At 38.0% G+C, this 19,851-nt stretch overlaps 1 protein-coding gene across 3 annotated transcripts in view; it reads right to left on the bottom strand.

Moving 5' to 3' along the window:
- Nucleotides 1-19,851, bottom strand: part of WDR7 (WD repeat domain 7) — a 290,874-nt gene that overhangs the window by 159,592 nt on the left and 111,431 nt on the right. For all 3 annotated transcript variants that reach the window (XM_079784071.1, XM_079784070.1, XM_079784069.1), the window contains one exon: nt 10,229-10,345. In XM_079784071.1, coding sequence (XP_079640197.1) covers nt 10,229-10,345 — 117 coding nt within the window. The remainder of the gene's footprint in view (nt 1-10,228; nt 10,346-19,851) is intronic.

Below are 19,851 nucleotides of genomic sequence, written 5' to 3'. Positions count from 1 at the left end.
CAACAATAAATATTTTTTTTAAAAATTTGAAAACCAAACCTTAAGCTTTTGTGAATGAATATTACATATGTGCTGGTATATTTATGTGTGTAATTTTATATGAACATAAAATAATTCTAATTTTATCTAGGAAATATGTAAAATTACTTCCTGTACTAATTATCTATGTTTCTTTTTAAAGGAAACAGAAAGTCTTTTCCCCACATTATAAATATTTCCGGGTACTACATAAAAAATTATAACTAGCCCTAGTTGATTTGGCTCAGTGGATAGAGCATCGGCCCATGGACTGAAGGGTCCCCGATTCAATTCCAGTTGAGGGTATATACCTCATACCTCGGTTGCAGGCTTGATCCCCGGCCCTAGTCCAGGCTCATGCAGGAAGCAACCAATCAATCTGTCTCTCTCACATGGATGATTCTCTCTCTCCGTCTCTCTCCCTCCTTTCCACACTCTCTAAAAAAATCAAAGGAAAAATATCCTTGGGTGAGGATTAACAACAACAACAATTTATAACTATATTAAAAATTAAAATAGGAGTTTTTATAACACACAAAGAGAAAATGGTATGTCATAATGAATATATTTGTTTCTCTGTTTTCTTATAAGGTTTTTTAAATCACATGGACTTGAACAAATGACTTCCATTTAAGAGCACAAGATCTAAACATAGATGACCTGGATTCAAATCCTGACTCTGCCATTCCAGACTGTCTGTGGCCTTGACTTGGAAGGTGACCTAACCATTCTGTGCCTCATTTTCCTCTCTTGTAAAAAGGAAGTGAGAATGAGGCTCTAATACAATGAGTTGCTATGAGGAGTAAAAAGAGCCTAGAGCACAACCTGACACATATTAAGTACTCAATAAGATGCTGATGAGTTATTGTGATGGTTATTATTTTAAGTCCCTGATTTTTAGATGAGTTTGCTAAGATAATGTCAATGGTTATTTATTTGGCCAACCTCTTGCAGAAGTGTTATATGCAAACAGACTATATATACACACATTAAAAAATAAAACTGCTATTATTGGAAAATATCATTATGAAAGACTCAATGCCAAGGCAACAGTTGATTAATTTATGTTATGGACAATATTTAATTCATTTAAATACACAAACACTTTCTTGGTCAAAATACACTGATGTTAAGTATATTTCCCATTTGTAAAAGTCTAAAAATTTTTAAACAGAAACTGAACTTTCAAATGGTGTTTATTAGCCATGCTTTGTCCTTGCTCTCTTACCTCTTTTTCTCTTGTGCTTTTTCTTAGGCAAGTCACCCCAGGCCAAGCCTTTCACCACCAGCCTGAACACATTAAATTGGAGTGTGTAACTTGCAATTTTCAATAGACGGTAAAAAGCAAGTCTTCTTGGTGCTAAATAACTGATTGCAGGCACCCAGAGGAATGCCACAGACACTCCACGTACACCCCCACACAGCAAGACTCCACTCTCATTCTTCAGGGGAGTGTGCTTAAATGTCAAGCCTCCTGGAAAACTCTGCCTTTCTCTCCTTCCTGTGGGCATCTCCCCCTTCTCCTCTTTCCACCTCCCACACCAGCCCCCTTGTTGCTCCTGCAGTGGACCACCAAGCCCCAGAGTGATCTCATGGAGAACAGCTACCCTGGTATCTCTAGCTCCTGGAAACCCACACGATTTGGGGTTTTCGTTGACAAAGGTAGGTGGGCCTAGAAATGAGGTGGCACAATCCCCAGAGCAATGAGAGAGACATGCAAAGAAGGAAGAAAAGTATGGATAAAAAGAGACCAAACAAAATAGGGGTTCATAGACTTACATCAGCACATCTCCACTGCCTGGTCAACAGGGACCACAGACCGGGGACTCTACAGGAGTTCTGAGAGCCATTCCTCTGATTGCACATCCCACAACAGCACTTCCCACCTTCTACCCTCTAACTAAGATTGCAGCCCTAGCCAGTTTGGCTCAGTGAACAGAGCATGGCCTGAGGACTGGAGGGTCCTGGGTTCAATTCCGGTCAAGGACACATGCCCGGGCTGCAGGCTTGATCCCCAGTAGAGGGCGTGCAGCAGGCAGCCAATCAATGATTCTCTCTCATCATTGATGTTTCTATCTCTCACTCCCTTCCTCTCTGAAACCAATATATATATGCATATGCATATGTGTGTGTGTGTGTGTGTGTGTGTGTGTGTGTGTGTGTGTGTATATATATATATATATATATATATATATATATATATATATGTTACAAAACACGTTTGTCCCAGGTATTTTTTCATATCTTTCTCACCCAAATCCTATGGGTCACCTCTTTCTCTAATTTGGAGATATATTATTTTTCAAAAGAAAAAGACTTTTAAATGGGAATCAACAGTGACTAATCAGTAGACCTAATCATGCTCTTAGATCTGTTCCAAGTCTCATTTTCACAATATCAAGACCACAGTTTATCTGGAAATAAGTCTATTCCTTCACTAATCTGTTGCTTTTTGAGCCATTAAACACGCACTAAGAAGGGGGAAGGTTAAAGATATGTACACACACACACACCCATGTATGTTATATAAGAATATATATATATATATATATATATATATATCCCTATTCACATATATATATATATATATATATTACCTAATAATAGAGGAACATGTAAATTGACTGTACCTCCGCTACGCCCACAGCCAATCAGAGTGAGTATGCAAATTAACCCAACAAAGATGGCGGTTAATTTGCATACATACCTGGGTCCCGGGAACCTCCTCGGCACCCAGGCCACCCCCAGCCGGCCATTGGGGTGGGGGGGCCTTCCCAAGCCTAAAGCCTCTGCCAAGGCTTTAGGCTTGGGAAGGGGCCGAGCCTGCAATCAGAGGGGCAGGGGGTGCCTGCTTCCCAAGCCTAAAGCCTGGGGCAGAGGCTTTAGGCTTGGGAAGGGGCCAAGCCTGCGACCAAACGCAGACCATCCAGAAGTCAGCACTGGTTGCCCAGATGCAGCCTGGCGACCCAGCACTGACTGCCCAGGTGGCTGAGACGCAGAAAGTGAGTCAGGGTCTGATCTGCAGCCTCAGTGGAAGCTGTTGATCAATGTACTTACCTCTCTCTTTCTCTCCCTCTTTCTTTCTGATCTTCGCCAGCAGCCAGGCTTTTCTTTCTCTCCCAGGCTGCTATTAAGCCCGGCCTCTTTGATCAGGCCCAGAGATAGGCCTGGAGATGCTGACTGGCATAGGAACCGACCAATCAGAACCAAAGGTGGGTGCTATGGGGAACCAATGGCTGCCTAGGAAGAGGAGCTTCTGACACTGACTGGCATAGGAACTGACCAATGAGAACCAAATCTGGGTGCTGTGGGGAGCCAATGGCTGCCTAGGAGGCAGAGCTTTTGACGCTGACTGGCATAGGAACCGACCAATCAGAAACAACTTGGCCAGCAGAGGAGGGCAGTTGGGCATGACATCAGGCCTGCAGGAGAGGGCAGTTAGGGGTGATCAGGCTGGCAGGCAGAGGAAGTTAGGGGCAATGATGCAGGCAGGCAGGTGAGCAGTTAGGAGCCAGTGGTCCCAGATTGTGAGAGAGATATCCGACTTCTGGTTTATGGAATGGCAGTCGGACATCCCGCAAGGAGTCCCCAATTGGAAAGGGTGCAGACTGAGTTGAGGGAACCCCCCCTCCATGCACGAATTTTGTGCACCAGGCCTCTAGTGTATGTCTGTGTGTGTGTGTGTGTGTGTGTGTGTGTGTGTGTGTATATATATATATATGGTAAATATACATGAGTAAACTTATAGTCTATAATACATAAGAAATGCGATTTGAGATACGAGTTATGTTATGGTTCCATTAACTCAATTGTTTATTCAATTAGCATTAATTGAGAAGATTCTATGTACTGGGTACTATTTTAAAGCTAGAAATATAAAGAGGCAAAAGTCACATGTCCACACATGACAAGGACAGGGGAAGTAGAGTACACCCAACAGTATCACAGCAGAAGTGCACACAGCCAATGGGGAGATCCTACATAAGAGGGTTCGAGGAATTCGAGAAGATAGTGTCACTCAAGCTGGGTTTGAAGGGAACCCAGAGAACTTAACCACAAAGGTAAGAGAGATGAGAATATCCCAGCTAGATGGAGGGGCACATACAAACTATGAGTCATGAAATAGGAGACTTTGGGGAAATTTTTAGTATTGCTTAACAGCTGGTTAAGCTAGGGGTCAGTCATCAAAGGGCTCTCTATATCTGGCTAAGTTGTTTGGATTTTGTGCTATAATCAATGGGAAGCCATTAAGCAACAATTAAAGAGGGTGAAGGGAGATGAACTGGCTTCTGAAACTCTCAGAGTGACGGAAAATATGAGCTGGAGAAGGATAAGGGAATGAAGAAAGGGAGATGGATACAGAATATAATAATAATCCAAAGTAGAAAAAAAAACTGAACGTGTGGACCTAGATATTCTCTGTGGACATGATGAACAGAAGCTCGTTGGGAGCTATTTAACATGCACCTTTACAAGAACTGGCACCAACTCCGTGTGAACACGGCAGAGAAGAGGGGAAGCCAGGTTATTTCTGGTGTCTCAGTTGGGATGTTGGGTGGCTTAGTGATGGCTTTAAATGAGATCTATATATATAAAAGCCTAAGTGACCCTTAGGACCGAACAACCAGAATGACCAGTCAACCAGTCGTGTGACACACACTGAGCACCAGGGGGCAGATGCTCAATGCAGGATCTGCCCCCTGGTGGTCAGTGTGCTCCCACAGCCAACCTCCTGCAGCCTGCCAACCTCCCGCAGCCAGCCAACCTCCCGCAGTCCCTCCCCCTATCCTTCTTCCCGGCTGGCAGGCCCCGATAGGCCCGACCCTGATCGGGGCTGGGCAAGACAGCCCCAATGAGCCCTGATCACCAGCCAGGCCTATGGACCCCACCCATGCACGAATTCGTGCACTGGACCTTTAGTACAAATATCAAAGGAAATGAGTTCTAGGAAGAAATATGAGCTTATTCTGGACTTGGAATTCAGGCATCTATGGGACACTGAGGCAGGAGGATATATGAACCTGATTCTCAGAAGAAAAGCCTAGGTTACTGACATATAATGGATCATCATTAACATGCAAGTGGTAGTCGAACCAAAGAAAAGGGAAGGTCAGTCACCCAGAGGGACAATGTGAGAAAAAAAAAATGACTAAAACCCATAACTTGGCTGTATTCCTGTCAGAAAATCTCAAATATCCTATGCAGAAATATTCTACTTAACAGCTTGTCAACATACAACTAGAACCAAGAGTCAAACACTAAACAAAAAATATTTTAATTCACATTGTCTTCCCCTAGATTGAAAAAAGTATAGAAAGGTAAATTATTTGGAGTGATGTGTTTCACCCAGAAAACTATAAAATCCACACCTTTATTTTTCTTAATATCTTTGTTCATGAAAACGACATGGAAAATAAACCAGTGTTCGTGATTTGTAATTATCCAAAAACCTTAATGTAGTAAATTTATATTTTGTAGTAGATAATATTCTGAAGGCAAAAGTAAGGGGAGTGATCACAATTCAAAAATCACATAGATCTAATTGTGAGTTATTTAGATTAATTTTTAGACTGTTAATTATAAATTAAAGAGTGAGAAAAGAGAAGGGTGCAATGTAGAAGTTTTACTCTAGTTTACTAATTATAAGGCCCCTGGCTTTCTGCTTAGAAAGTACTTTTGATTTCTGAATACATAATGCCATAAATTTTGCTCTTTAGGACTTATATGTACTTTAACAGCATGAATTTCCTATCTTTCAGCTAAAACAAATGTATAAACATTTTATGAATAAAGCTTTTAGTAAATGGTAAAATGTACAAATCAATACTCAGTCTCAGACTAGATGTCCTTGTCAGCTCAATCTTAACGTACTAAAGATGTTGACTTTTAGTTATGAATATATGTTAAGATGTTTGTTTTATACTGATGACTTCAAAAAGCTAGACAGAACAATAAATAGTTCACTTTATATGTATGCAATAAAATAACTCTTTAGTAATAAACACTACTTATACTACAGTTTTATATCACAGTAGTCTGAAATAATGGCTAAAAATTTAAGAAACTAATATGTGAGATTTTTTTTCTTTCTCTAAAGACGATAATCTGTGGTCTACATTTAAATAACAAGTTTGCATTTTAAATATTAAGATAGGATAGCCAGCAAATTTCAGGGCTTATGTCTGATGTCATAACAATAAAGGTAGACTCTGGCATCACCTCACATTTAAAAAGAAAATGAAAATCTGCCAAAGTTTAATGAGTTTAAGAATGTGAGGCAGGGTGGGGTGGTGCATAAGACCACACATAAAGTTTGGAATCAGGCAGGACTCATTTGAAGTCCCAGATCTATCATCTGTTAAGTATGGGACCTTATAAAAGTGACCACTCTGGGCTGGTTTCCTCATCTACATAGCTGGGAAAATACTGGTATCCACTTCCGAGAAATGCTGTAAGAGTTGAGTGTAAAGTGCTTGGATATTGTAAATTATCAATAGATGTAACTTTCCATTTCTCTTAACCTTTCCTATTTTTTTCTTTTATCCATAGCACTTCTCACCTTTTAAAATAATAAATTTAAATTTTACAAAAAACACAACAGACCCATCTAGATCCATATCTGCTTTTGTTGTAGGCAGTTGAATTTATCAACTGTGCTGGTCATTTGCTATCAGGTTGTCTCTATTTGACAATGTCAGTGACTCCTGACCCTTTATCACTGTTATATGGTCAGTTTGTGTCCTTGCAACATTGAATGTGAAAGAGGCAGGACACTGCAGTGTGACCCGCAGAAAAATATAGTGACTTTCTTAAATGGGTCCACACAGGTTTGTGAATGAAACCCTTCCAAAATTATTTTTAACCTGCACTTAGGGGGAAGTTGTTTTAAAATGCAACATTTAGGGATGTACAGCTTCATCCTTACACAGAATGCCATCTTAACAAAGATGAAAAATACATAAAGATAATTAACAAAGTAACCTAAAAGGTCTACCTTAAAAAAATAGATTATGATTTATCTAAATTTTTTTCTATGCAAGTCAGTTTTTAGTGAGATTTATTCCGTTAATATAATTATAACCTATTAATATCATAATGAAAATAAGAACATATTATTTATTAATATTGATAGGATATTCTATAGAAACATTTAAATTACAATTCTAAAAATAAAAGTATTCATATGAAAAAAAACACGTGGGTTTAGAGTAATGTTCTTGTGACTCTCAAATAATCTAGAAATAACCTTAATGCCATTCAACTTTAAAGAAAATACTATTATTGTTAAAACTGATTTTACATAAAGTAGTGCAAAACCTGAACCAATTTCATTGAAAAAGAAAGTACATTGCCATGCATACTATACAATATAAAGAATGGAAGAAGTTTTAATATTTTTCTACATTAAAAACAATATTAATCTGCAAAAATAGCTAATATAGCTTTCATGTGTTATTTAAGACATGTGGTTAAAGGAAGGAATTTGATGATCCTCAGGTAGAATGCTAAGAAAAACCGAGTGTATGTGTTGACCAAGGCGCACTGTGGCATTACTTTGTAGAGCCGATCAATAGATATTAGCTTTAAAGAAAGATATAGAAAGGAGCTGCAGCATATTCCTTAAATGACAGCGAGAAGGTTTAAATTGTCTCAATCAAGACTCAATTTTTTCTTCCCAGTTTTTCCAGCTGTTCTCTTCCAGTTAAGACTCTTCATTTCAAATAAATTTAATTAGTTCCAATTGACCACAGCTAACACTTACACAGTTTTATCCATGGATCTTTATTTTTATAAGGCAGCACAAACAAAGACTGCTAGGCTCAGGTTCCAGTGTCACAAGACCACATTCATACTTCCTTCAATTCCTCACCCTAAAGAAAAATTTCAAAAAGGACTATTCTTCCTATAGCAAAAGCACTAAGTTATACTTCATATTTTAATTGACATACTGGTCAGTTGTTTAATTGAGTTAATTGAAAAATTAAGTTCCAGATTACTACAAATATATAATTAATACAATAACACATATTAGCTTAACTATAGTCTCCAAATAAGAATCCATTCAAAATACAGGCAAAGATCTCTGTCATGATATAATTTCTATTTATTTTATGAGACGATATTATTAGTGCAATTTCTTTTAAATAACTGAAAAAGCAATCAGATTTTTCAATGTGAATGACTAAGCTGACCAGTTTTCCCTTTTGTATTTGTGCTCTACAATGCTGGTTATCCCAAAATAAGATTATTATGCTTGGAACAGTTTTCTCTTGATGCATCTACCATATTTTTCATAATGCAATTTATATAGGATTCCAGTCAATAAAAAGAAATATGGTTTTCTTCTAAACCTTCATAAAAATCTATACCACATCTTAATCAAGTCACACAATCTAACCTGCACGATCTGCAGACTGCAGCATACCAGTTGCTTTGACAACATGGTTAAGGGAGCCTTTTTTTAGTTATTTAAATTCTCTGGGTTTTGAACATTCTTGGTTCTAGTACCCATGGCATGAAATGAAGAAACCAACTGATAGCAGCCACTCATCACATATGTGTAACTGAACTTCATAGAGATTCAAATACAGTTTGTGTAGCATTTATTGACTCTCCAACACTAGATTTTCATTTTTAAGCTTCTTGATTTGTTTTAGCAACAAAACAAAAACAGTCATGTGTTATAATGCAGTCTTATGACTTTGGTAGTGCATCATTCAAAATTTCAATTTATTGATTTAGTATTGTTTGAGTGCTCAAAAATTTACCTTTTATTCAGAATGCAAATTGAATTATTCTACTATTGCAAAGGTAACCTCTTCTTTTTTCCTATGAATTAAACCACTACTTTTTATAGAAAAAGGCCTTTAAAAGTTATAGGAATTAATATATAACAAAACATTTATAATAGCATTTTAAAAAGCAATGAAAATGGAATACAATAAAAAATGATTTTAAAAACTTGCAAATGAAACAATTTCCTTCAGTAGCTACTGAAACAAATCCCATAATTGTGAAGTGCAAATGACTTTCAGAAAAGGTGAAAATTGCAAAAATAATTTATATTTAAGATAGATGATTTTTAAAATATCAATGAACTGGTAACATTAAAAAGAAGTAAGAAGAACCACCATCACCTCATTTTTACTGAAAACCAGATGCTCCCCAACTAAGTCAACTCCTTATTTGCAGCAGTGACACAAATGTGGGTTTTAAGGAAATACAGGCTTTGTAAATTTTCAAGGGAGATCATTAGGCTCCCTCACCTTCTTCCCAGTGAAGCAATTTTAAAGGCATTTAGGTGCTAACAGCAAGGAACCTGCCACGCAGCGCTTTAAAAGAAAAACAAAATAAACCTCCCTTTTCTTCCTTTCTCCCTTTAATTTCTGTTGGAAAGTTTACTGGTATTTTCTGGGCATGCTTCTTCTCAAATTATTGATTACTATCGAGTTAATATTTGTTGCTTCACGATAATTATAGACATATGTCGCCAGATTTTACATTTTAACCATCCACACCGAAAACAAAAGTTTGTCATTCTTAATACCAATAAAAATATCTATACTGGATTGTTTTTTATCCTCTGTGCATTAAAAAGAAATTGAGTTGAATGCATTTGAAGATCCAGTAATTGGAACTGTTTAAATCTATAAAAAAGACAGGCTGAAAATATGTGCTACATGGCTTTTCTAAATTTTACTTTATGCCTGGTAAGGTGATAAATAATACAGATAAGAATGTAAATAACTTTTAAAAGCAGTATTTATTTCTGTAGTATACATAAAAAAGAATATCTGTAAGTTTCCTTATGTAGTCTATATTGCATATATTGCTATTACAACTTCAATAGCTTCAGTTTACCCTATAATTGCAAAACCTTTCATAACATAATAGATGTATTCCTCTACATGTTCCAAGCCTTTAGAAATGAGTCTAGCCTCTGAATTAAAAGGTCCCCAGAAAATCAAATGCACAGCTAGCAGGTTCATTGTTAGAGCAACAATGAGCAAACCCAGACCAAATAAATGGTTCCACTTCTTTCCACTTCAAGATCAAAAAGGACACTAAAGAGTCTTGTAAAGCCAAACACTCCATCAATACTCTCCATCATCCTCTCCATCAACATACTTAGTCCCACTATAAATGACAGACAAGCATTTTCCAATACTGGACAAGGCTCATCCAGATTATGTTAAAGACGTCTCCCTACCAGTTGTGATGTCATCGTCTGCAAGGTCGTGCTCTTCCTCCTGGACTTTGGCTTCGGGCCCCGAGGCGGTGTCAGGAGCAGTGGTGATGGTCTGCATGGCTTCTGCTGAGACCCCAGCTAGAACAAATGGGAATCACAAGGTTCCGTTTTAAGAACTAAAAGAAAGGTAGATCAAGACTTTTAACTTACGGGATGCAAACATAATACATTTTAAAAAATACAATACAGGGGTGAGCAAAAATAAGTTTATAGTTGTTTTCATGAAAAATAATACAATTAATAAATAATAATACAAGAATAAACTGTTTTGCATACTCACAACTGTAAAACTACTTTTACTCACCTCTGTACATTCACCAAAATTAGTAAGAGACACCAAGTACCAAAACAAACATTAATGTGGGCTCTATTTCTTTATGTGTATGTGTATACACACATAGATACAAATTATATTGACTTTTTCACTAAGATCTGGGAAAAACAAAAAAATAAAGCTGAAGTAAATTACATTTTTACTGGATCCCTTTCAACATTCTTGCTTTGGCTGATTTAGACATAATTATGCTAAAAGAGAAAAAATACATAGGAAGTGAGGACTATTTAAAAAATGTATTTCTCTTTAATATTAGTTTGCTTATAATTTGGCGGTGGGAAGAAGAATGATGACAAAAGAGGGATTTGTCTCTGGATCAATGTAAAAGACTTGAAATGCATTGCCCCGAAAGCGTATAACATGTCTGTCTATGAAGGAATTAGATATGAGGTCAGATAATTATCACATTGAAAGGAACCTAATTGAAAGCAGACAGGTGAACTAGATCAAGCTGCTGTGTTAAATACAAGTGGCCAGTGTAGACATGTTTGCTTCATTCCTGATGATAGGAGAGAAGCATTCAGTCTTTTACCATTAACTATACTGCTGGCTAGATGTTTTGTTTTGTTTCCTTCTGCTACAGAAAAGGTACCAAGGGAATATACAGAAGTGGTATGAATTCCTTGGTTAATATGGAATTGTTAGAAAAACAACTTTTAAAAACAGATTCATTACAATATAATTTGCATGCCATAAAAGTTGTCTTTAAAATGTGTAATTCAGTGGCTTTTAGCATATTCACAGAGTTGTACAGCTGTCACCACAATCAATTTTAGAGCATTTTCATCACCCAAAAAGAAACCCTACCCTTATCACTCCTCTCTTCCCCCAGGCTATGCAGCCTTAAAGCAACCACAAATGTCCTTCTGTCTCTCTGGACTTGCCTGTTCTGGACATTTCAACAGGTGGTGTTTTGCAACTGGTTGCTTTTACTTAGTACTTCATTCCCTTGTATTATATTCCCTTGATTAATATTCCATTGTATGAATGTATCACCATTATTTTTCATCAATAAATTGTGATAGATTCATGTATGCATTCATCAGTCGGTGAACATTCATATTTTAAAAACTCGTTGGCTTTTATGAATAAAGCTGCTGTGAACACTCACATACAAGTCTTTATGTGGACATGTTTCATTCCCTGGGAGTGGAATTGCTAGGTCATATGATAACTCTATGTTTAACCTTTAGAGGAACTGCCTGATTATTTACTGTTGAGTTTTGAGAGTGCCTTAAAGAGTCTAGGTATTAGTCCCTTGTTGGATGTGTGATTTGTGAATCTTTCTCCCAGTCTGTATCTTGCCTTTTTATGCCTCTTAATAGGGTTTTTAATTTTTATGAAGTCTACTTTACCAAGTTTTTTATTTATGGATTGTGGTTTTGGTGTCAAGTCTAACCTTAGATCTCAAAGATTTTTTTTTTTTACCTAAAAGTAAAAGTTTTATACTTGTTTGATTTACATTTAAGTTCATGATTCATTTTTAATTAATTTTTTTATAAGGTGTGAACCTTAGGACAAGGTTTGGATTTTTGTCTACAGATGTCCAATTACAGTAGGCCATTTGTTAAGGAGACTGTCTTTCCTCCATTGAATTGTTTTTGCACCTATCCAATAGCGTATTTGTATGAATCTATTATGGGTTCTCTATTCTATTAGCCTAAAGCCACATCTATATATATAAAAAGCCAGCAACCTTAATGGCCATAATGACCCTAACGACCAGTCGCTATGACGGACGCCCACTGTGGCCAGCGAACATCCAGATCAGGGGGTGGGTCCGGCCAGCCAACCTCCTGCAGTCCCTCTCCCTAGCCGGCCAACCTCCCTCAATCCCTCCCCACAGCCGGCCAACCTCCCTCAGTCACTCCCCCTGGCTGGCCGGCCCTCCTGATCGACCCTGATCGCTGGCCAGGCCAAGGAACCTCACTCGTGCACAAATTCATGCACCGGGCCTCTAGTAGTTTTAATAACATTATATGATATCTTGAAATGAGGCAGACGAATTTTTCCTACCTTACTTTTTTTCCTCCAAAAGTCAGCTAATTCCTTTGTTTTTACATAATTTTAGAATAATTTTTTCTATACCTACAAAAAATTATGCTGGGATTATACTAAACCTGTATATCAATTTATAGAGAATCGACATCTTTACTATGTTGAATCTTCTACATGAACCCCCAAACCCATGAACACTACAGGGAAGGGCAAAAGTACATGTACAGTTGTTCATATGGAAAGTAATACAATAATTAATAAATAATAAGACAAGAATAAACTCTTTTATATACTCACAACTGTAAATCTGCTTCACCTCACCCTGCATATGTCTGTTTCATTATTTAGATCTTCTTTGATTTCTTTCATCTGTGTCTTATAAGTGTCAGCACACAAGTCCTGTATATTTATTTTAGACTTACTTCTAAGTATATCAATTTTTGAACCATTACTAGTATTAATCGTATTTTTTAAATTTAGGCTTCCACATGTTCATTGCTAGCATATAGAAATGTGATTTTTTAAAAAATTTTCCTGTATTCTGTAGCCTTGCTGTACTTATTTATTTATTTATTTATTTATTTATTTATTTTTTAAGAATCCTTTGGTTTTTCCATGTGGGCAGTTATTTGATCCTTTGATAAGGACAATTGACCTCAACCTTTCCAAACTGTATGGTTGTATGGTTGTTGCTGTTTTTCTTGCTTTATTATACTGGCTAGAACTTCTAACGCTGTGTTAAATACAAGTGGCCAGTGTAGATATCTTTGCTTCATTCCTGATGATAGGAGAGAAGCATTCAGTCTTTTACCATTAACTATACTGTTAGCTATAGATTTTTAGTAGATATTCTTTTTTATTAAGTTGAGGAAGTTCCTCTTTATTCTTATTTTTCTGAGTTTTAAAAAAATCATTACTTGATGTTGAATGTTGTTAAATGATTGCTAAGACCATATGATTTTTTTCTTTAGCTTGTTGATATTTTGCATTATATTGATTGCTTTTTTTCTTTCTTTTTTTAATATCTATTTTTATTGATTTCAGAGAGGAAGGGAGAGATAGAAACATCAAAGATGAGAATCATTGATTGGCTGCCTCCTGCAAACCCTTTACTGGGGATCCAGCCTGCAACCCAGACATGTGCCCTTGACAAGAATCAAACCAGGGACCCTTCAGTCCCCTGGCCAATGCTCTATCCACTGAGCAATACTGGTTAGGGCTTGATTTTTTTTTTTTAATATAACTAGACTTACATTCTTAGACTAAACCTCACTTGGTAATGCTATATAATTCTTTTTTTTTAATATATTTTATTGATTTTTGCAGAGAGGAAGGGAGAGGGATAGAGACTTAGAAACATCGATGAGAGAGAAACATCAATCAGCTGTCAACCATCAAATATCAATCCAGCCTGCAACCAAGGTACATGCCCTTGACCAGAATCGAACCTGGGACCCTTCAGTCCGCAGGCCAATGCTCTATTACTGAGCCAAACCGGTTAGGGCTATTATATAATTCTTTTTATATGTTGCTAAATTCTATTTGCTTATATTTTGTTAAAGATTTTTGAGACTATATTTATTAGAGACATTGGTTTGTAGTTTTATTCTATTCTTTGCATTTTCTTTTATCTGCTAAGAGATAAGGGATTTTATATCTCTTACCAGTTTCAGCACACCTACTTGGTCTTTCAGCCTTGACAACTCTGAGATGTATGTGTTTGTTCCTTAAGCATTCTCCCAAAACATTGAATGGTCTCATTTGAACAGTTACCTGGTATATCCCAAGCACACCATGAAGGCTGGACAGTATTTACACTCAGTATCATATTATTCCATGATTTCTCATGGTTGTGATGTGGTGTTCTGTCATACCTCCTGTCCTGGAACTCAGCCCCTGGAAGGTCTTGGTAGTAAAGGATATTGGGGTTTGAAATCAAAAGACCTACATGTTAATACTGTTCCTGAATTTAGTAGCTGTGTTTTGTTGAGCAATTACTTAACCTCTCTGATTAAATGAGATCAATTTAAATGGATTTGTAAACTTCTTACATATAAATGCCAGCTTTATTATTATGGAAACTTTTAATTTTACAGAAAAGAAAAAAATACTACTAAGAAATGATTGTTATTATCTAAACTGTTCCTTAATGTCTATTCCTTGTTTCTCTAATCATTTTTAAAATTATCAAGGATTAAGCAAGAAATGAGACCAAGAAATCTCTTAGTCTCTTAATTTATATTTTAATTCAATAATCTGAAACAATCTTTGATTTTGTATTTAAGCAATAAGCCTTTATATAGGAACTAGAGGCCCGGTGCACAAAATTCGTGCACGGAGGGGGGTTGTCCCTCAGCCCAGCCTGTACCCTCTCCAATCTGGGACCCCTTGAGGAAACGGGCAGTCGGACATCCCTCTCACAATCCAGGACTGCTGGCTCCCAACTGCTTGCCTGCCTGCCTTCCTGATTGCCCCTAACCGCTTCTGCCTGCCAGTCTGATCACCCCCTAACCACTCCGCTGCCAGACTGTTTGCCCCCAACTTCCCTCCTCTGCCGGCCTGGTCACTCCTAACTGCCCTCTCCTGCAGGGTTGACCACCTCCAAATGCCCTCCCTTGCAGGCCTGGTCCCTCTCAACTGCCCTCCCTTGCAGGCCTGGTCCCTCTCAACTGCCCTCCCTTGCAGGCTGGGTGCCTCCCAACTGCCCTCTCCTGCTGACCATCTTGTGGTGGCCATCTTGTGTCCACATGGGGGCAGGATCTTTGACCACATGGGGGCAGCTATATTGTGTGTTGCAGTGATGATCAATCTGCATATTACTCTTTTATTAGATAGGATAGAGGCCTGGTACAGGGGTGGGGGCCAGCTGGTTTGCCCTGAAAGGTGTCCCTGATCAGGGTGGGGTTCCCTTGGGGCATGGGGCGGCATGAGCGAGGGGCCTGTGGTGGTTTGCAGGCGGGCCATGCCCCCTGGCAACCCAAGTGGAGGCCCTGGTATCTGGAATTTATTTTCCTTCTACAATTGAAACTTTGTAGCCTGGAGCGGAGCCAAGCCTGGGGCTCCCTCCAAGGCCGGCCGGCAGCCATTTGTGTTGGGGTTATAATTGAAACTTTGTAGCCTTAAGTGGGTGGGCCCGGCCAGGGTGTGCGGAAAGCTTTGCTTCCCCTGTTGCTGGGAGCAACCCTGGCCTGCTCTCTCAAGCTCCATTCTGCCGCCATTTGTTTGAATTTGTTTACCTTCTATAATTGAAACTTTGTAGCTTGAGTGGAGGCTTAGGCCTGGCAAAGGCAGGCGGAAAGCTTGGCTTCCTCCGTTACCTAGGAAATCTTGCTCTCTGTGGCTGTAGCCATCTTGGTCGGGTTAATTTGCATACTCGCTCTGATTGGATGGTGGGCGTGGCTTGCGGGTGTGTCAGAGGTATGGTCAATTTGCATATTTGTCTATTATTAGGTAGGATGTGGCATTTACCTTCTTATCTCCTCTTTGTGATTATTTTAGACTAGAGGCCTGGTGCACGAAATTCATGCACTAGGGGGGAGGGGTCCCTCGGCCTGGCCTGCGGGATCGGGCTGAAACCAGCTCTCTGACATCCCCTGAGGAGTCCCGGATTGCAAGAGGGCACAGGTCAGACTGAGGGACCCCACCGGTGCACAATTGGGGCCAGGGAGGGAAGCAGGAGATTGGCCAGCAGAGAAGGGAGCGTGGGAGGGCTCCAGGGTGTGTCTGGCCCATCTCGCTCAGTCCCCATCGGCTGGATCCCAGCAGCAAGCTAACCTACCAGTCAAAGCGTCTGCCCACTGGTGGTCAGTGCCTGTCATAGCGACTTGTCAACTGTCTGCCCCTGGTGGTCAGTGCATGTCATAGCAAGCGGTTGAGCAGCCTTAGCATATCATTAGCATATTATGCTTTGATTGGTTGAACAAACAACCGGATACTTAGCATATTAGGCTTTTATTATATAGGATAGCTATTTTTAATGAACTTACTACTAATTTTTAGTAATTCCCCTCCTTTATTTTAAAATTTTATCTGAAAAATCAATCACAAAGTGATTCTGCAAAGGAATGGCTTTGTCATTTTGAATTCATCAGGGGCCATTGATACAGCACTGTTAATTTTCCATTGCAGCACTTCTGTACAAAGTGGTGGCACTAACATGGTATGTTCTGTTCCCAAATGTAAGTAGTTAGACCTTGGAGCTGCCACTGCTACATCCAGTCCTAGACTGTGCTTGATGGCTAATGACTCAGGTTCCTTCTCTGGGTGCCTGTCATAAGCCCGAGGCAGCAAGGGTGAATATCACACAGACATGTTTAAGTTAATACATGTTAGAAGAAAAGAAATCCTTGAATATTTGTAGCTTTTGGTTTTTTTTAAACATTTTGAAGGATACTACATATGCAGTTACTGAAAGGTTCAACTCCTAAAGTAACTTCCATGGTGATATCTTCACGCCATCTAGACTTCTAAATACTTAGGTCACAAAATGTACAACTTCCCCATCTGTATGCAACATTTTTAATCACTTAAAAAATTTTTAAAGGAAATAGTTTTCAAAATCAATGTTATAAAACTGTACTTGTCTCTCCCCACCAGTAAAATATTATTCTAAAATTCATCTTTCAAAAGCTTATAAATTGCCTTTATAATAATTTTACTCCTGCTGGCTAATAATAACTGAGTAATGATAAATTATTTGAACTCAAAAGACTTCAGTGTCATGTGATTAACTTAATAATCAAAGATTAAATACTAAAGTTTAATAGAGTTACTTTTAAAATATAGCACTTTAACCAATATTGGAATATAAAATCAGCTGAGTTCATTATAATTTTATTATTTCATTAAAGATTAGATGGAAGCGATAAACCATATTGTTAGAACTCAGAAAGAAAAATATATACCAGAATATTTATAAATATTAACCACAATTATATCTCATTCCATAATATAGATCTTTACTGAGTTCAAAAAAATAGATCTAAAAGAAAAGCAGGTATTTTTATTTCATCAGCTTCTCACAACTACGGTTTGCTAGTGGTCCAATAAAAATAAACAAGAGGCAATAATTTGACATGAACATTTACTTTGAATAAAATAAAATTTAACAATAAGGAAGGGAGTTTATTCTCAGGCAGAAGGCTTGAATTTATTGGAAGCAGATCCCTTGCAGTCACTGACCACACTGGCCCACATTCCCCGCAATCCTTATGACAGACAGACGGCCTGCCTCGCATTAATTCACTTCACACCACTCCTATCGATCTGAAGCCAGTTCCCCGGTCTCTCTGCACACATCGCCTGTCTGGCTGCCTACACCACATCAGCACACAAAGGCCAGAGAAAGATAACCTTTTGCTTTCCATTAAAGACACAGTATTCACTTTTCCTTAGGCAACACCATCAAAAATATAAAATAAAACAGTACAGGTGTCTCAGAGAAAAATCTTTCTGCACGAAATGTTTTATTTATCCTTTATGCTAAATAGAGATAATTTCAACGGATCAAAAAGAAGTTACTTTACTAAAAGCTACAAACCAAGTAGAAAAATAAAAAAATACAGTTAAAAATAAGCAAAATGTCTTCAAGCCTGAACAAAAATATAATAATCCCTTAGTAATATGCTTTGATACTTATTTTTAAGGAAACAAAATACATTTTTTCCTAAATAGCATTTAGATTTTTTAAAGAAAACTGCTCTCACATAAAATGTAATTATCAACAATTCTGAAAACAACAGAAGAAACGTATTTACTGAAAAATTCAAGAGGAATAGAAAAGACAGGAAGTGTGCTGCATCAACAGAATGTTAATGTAAAACTATAAGGCTTTCTTGTTATTCCTCTTTCCCAACAAGACCTGGAAATGTTCCATGGTAAAAATCGCACCTAATACGTTTAATTCACTACATGTACTTTTTCAAATATTTCTTTTTGATTTGCTGGCTACGAGCTAACTCAACACCTATGTTGGTTACAGAAGACACAATACGACAAAGATTTACTGTTCAGCCTACAACGTGTTGAGAAACAAAGGCAAATCTCTCTTGACATACAACTGTACTAAAGCATGAACTTAAAATGACAGAATTTTGGAAAAGGCAAAACTATAAGGATGTAAAACAGATCAGTGGTTGCTAAGGACTGGCGAGGTAGGGGTGGGATTGATATACAGAGGAACTTTCCAAGATGTTGGGAATGTTCTGTATGGTACCATGATGGTAGATACCTCACTCTAGTCACTTGTCAAAACCCAAAGGCCTATATGCCCAAAGAATAAATTTGACGACACACAAATCTTTTAAAAAAAGAATTCACTAGGATGCCAGAGAACCCAGGATGAACTGCAGCAAATGAATTTAACTATACTATAAATGCATGGCATAACCCCACTGTAAGGAAAAAAGGAACTGACCTACATAACTGGAGGAAAAAGGCTCAACACTGCTTATTGCAAAGCTAAAGACAGAAAGAACTGTACACAAATACTGTATTCTAGTTGGTAAACTGATTTCTCACAGAGATACGAGTTAGCAATTCTAAATTACTGTTTATGTCTAGGAAGGTTGAAAAAACAAGTAAATCTATTATAGATAATGAGAGTCGGGTTTCCTACACTCAGAGAAAAAAAAAATCACAAATAAGCAAAAGAGGAGTCTGTGCTGGTGGGTTAAAGTGGGAGATACAGTATGAATGTGTATCTATGTTAACATATATGGAGAGCTAGATGTAGAAATAATTATAGATATGTAGAGATAGATGAGTTAGTGTGTACCTACATATTTCCCAGTCTGTCCAGTGAGAGGGCCTAGAAGTGGTGAAATCCCAGTAAAAACAAGCCCACCCAGCACCCAAATCTTACTGCCTAATATCTCCATTAGAAGGAACCAGGGCACCTTGGGAAATGAATGATTCTAGGAAGTTGGCAGAGGGAATGCAAGGTGATGGAGAGCATCTTCTGTGTCCAAAAACAAGGAAGTGCTTTCAAGAAAGACAGATCACCCAGCATGGTTCAGTGGTTGGGCATCAACCTATGAACCAGGAGGTCACGGTTCGATTCCCAGTCAGGGCACATGCCCAGATGGCGGGCTCAATCTGCAGTGTGGGGCATGCAGGAGGCAGCCGATCAATGATTTCCTCTCATCATTGATATTTCTATCTCTATCCTTCTCCCTTCCTCTCTGAAATCAATAAAATATACATTAAAAAAAAAAAGAAAGACGGGATCATATCAAAATGCTACTGGAACCAA

This window comes from Cnephaeus nilssonii (genome assembly GCF_951640355.1).
Source record: "Cnephaeus nilssonii genome assembly, chromosome: 11".
Classification (NCBI taxonomy): domain Eukaryota; kingdom Metazoa; phylum Chordata; class Mammalia; order Chiroptera; family Vespertilionidae; genus Cnephaeus; species Cnephaeus nilssonii.
Note: the sequence above shows the minus strand (reverse complement) of the source record. Positions and strands in the feature narration are given on the sequence as shown.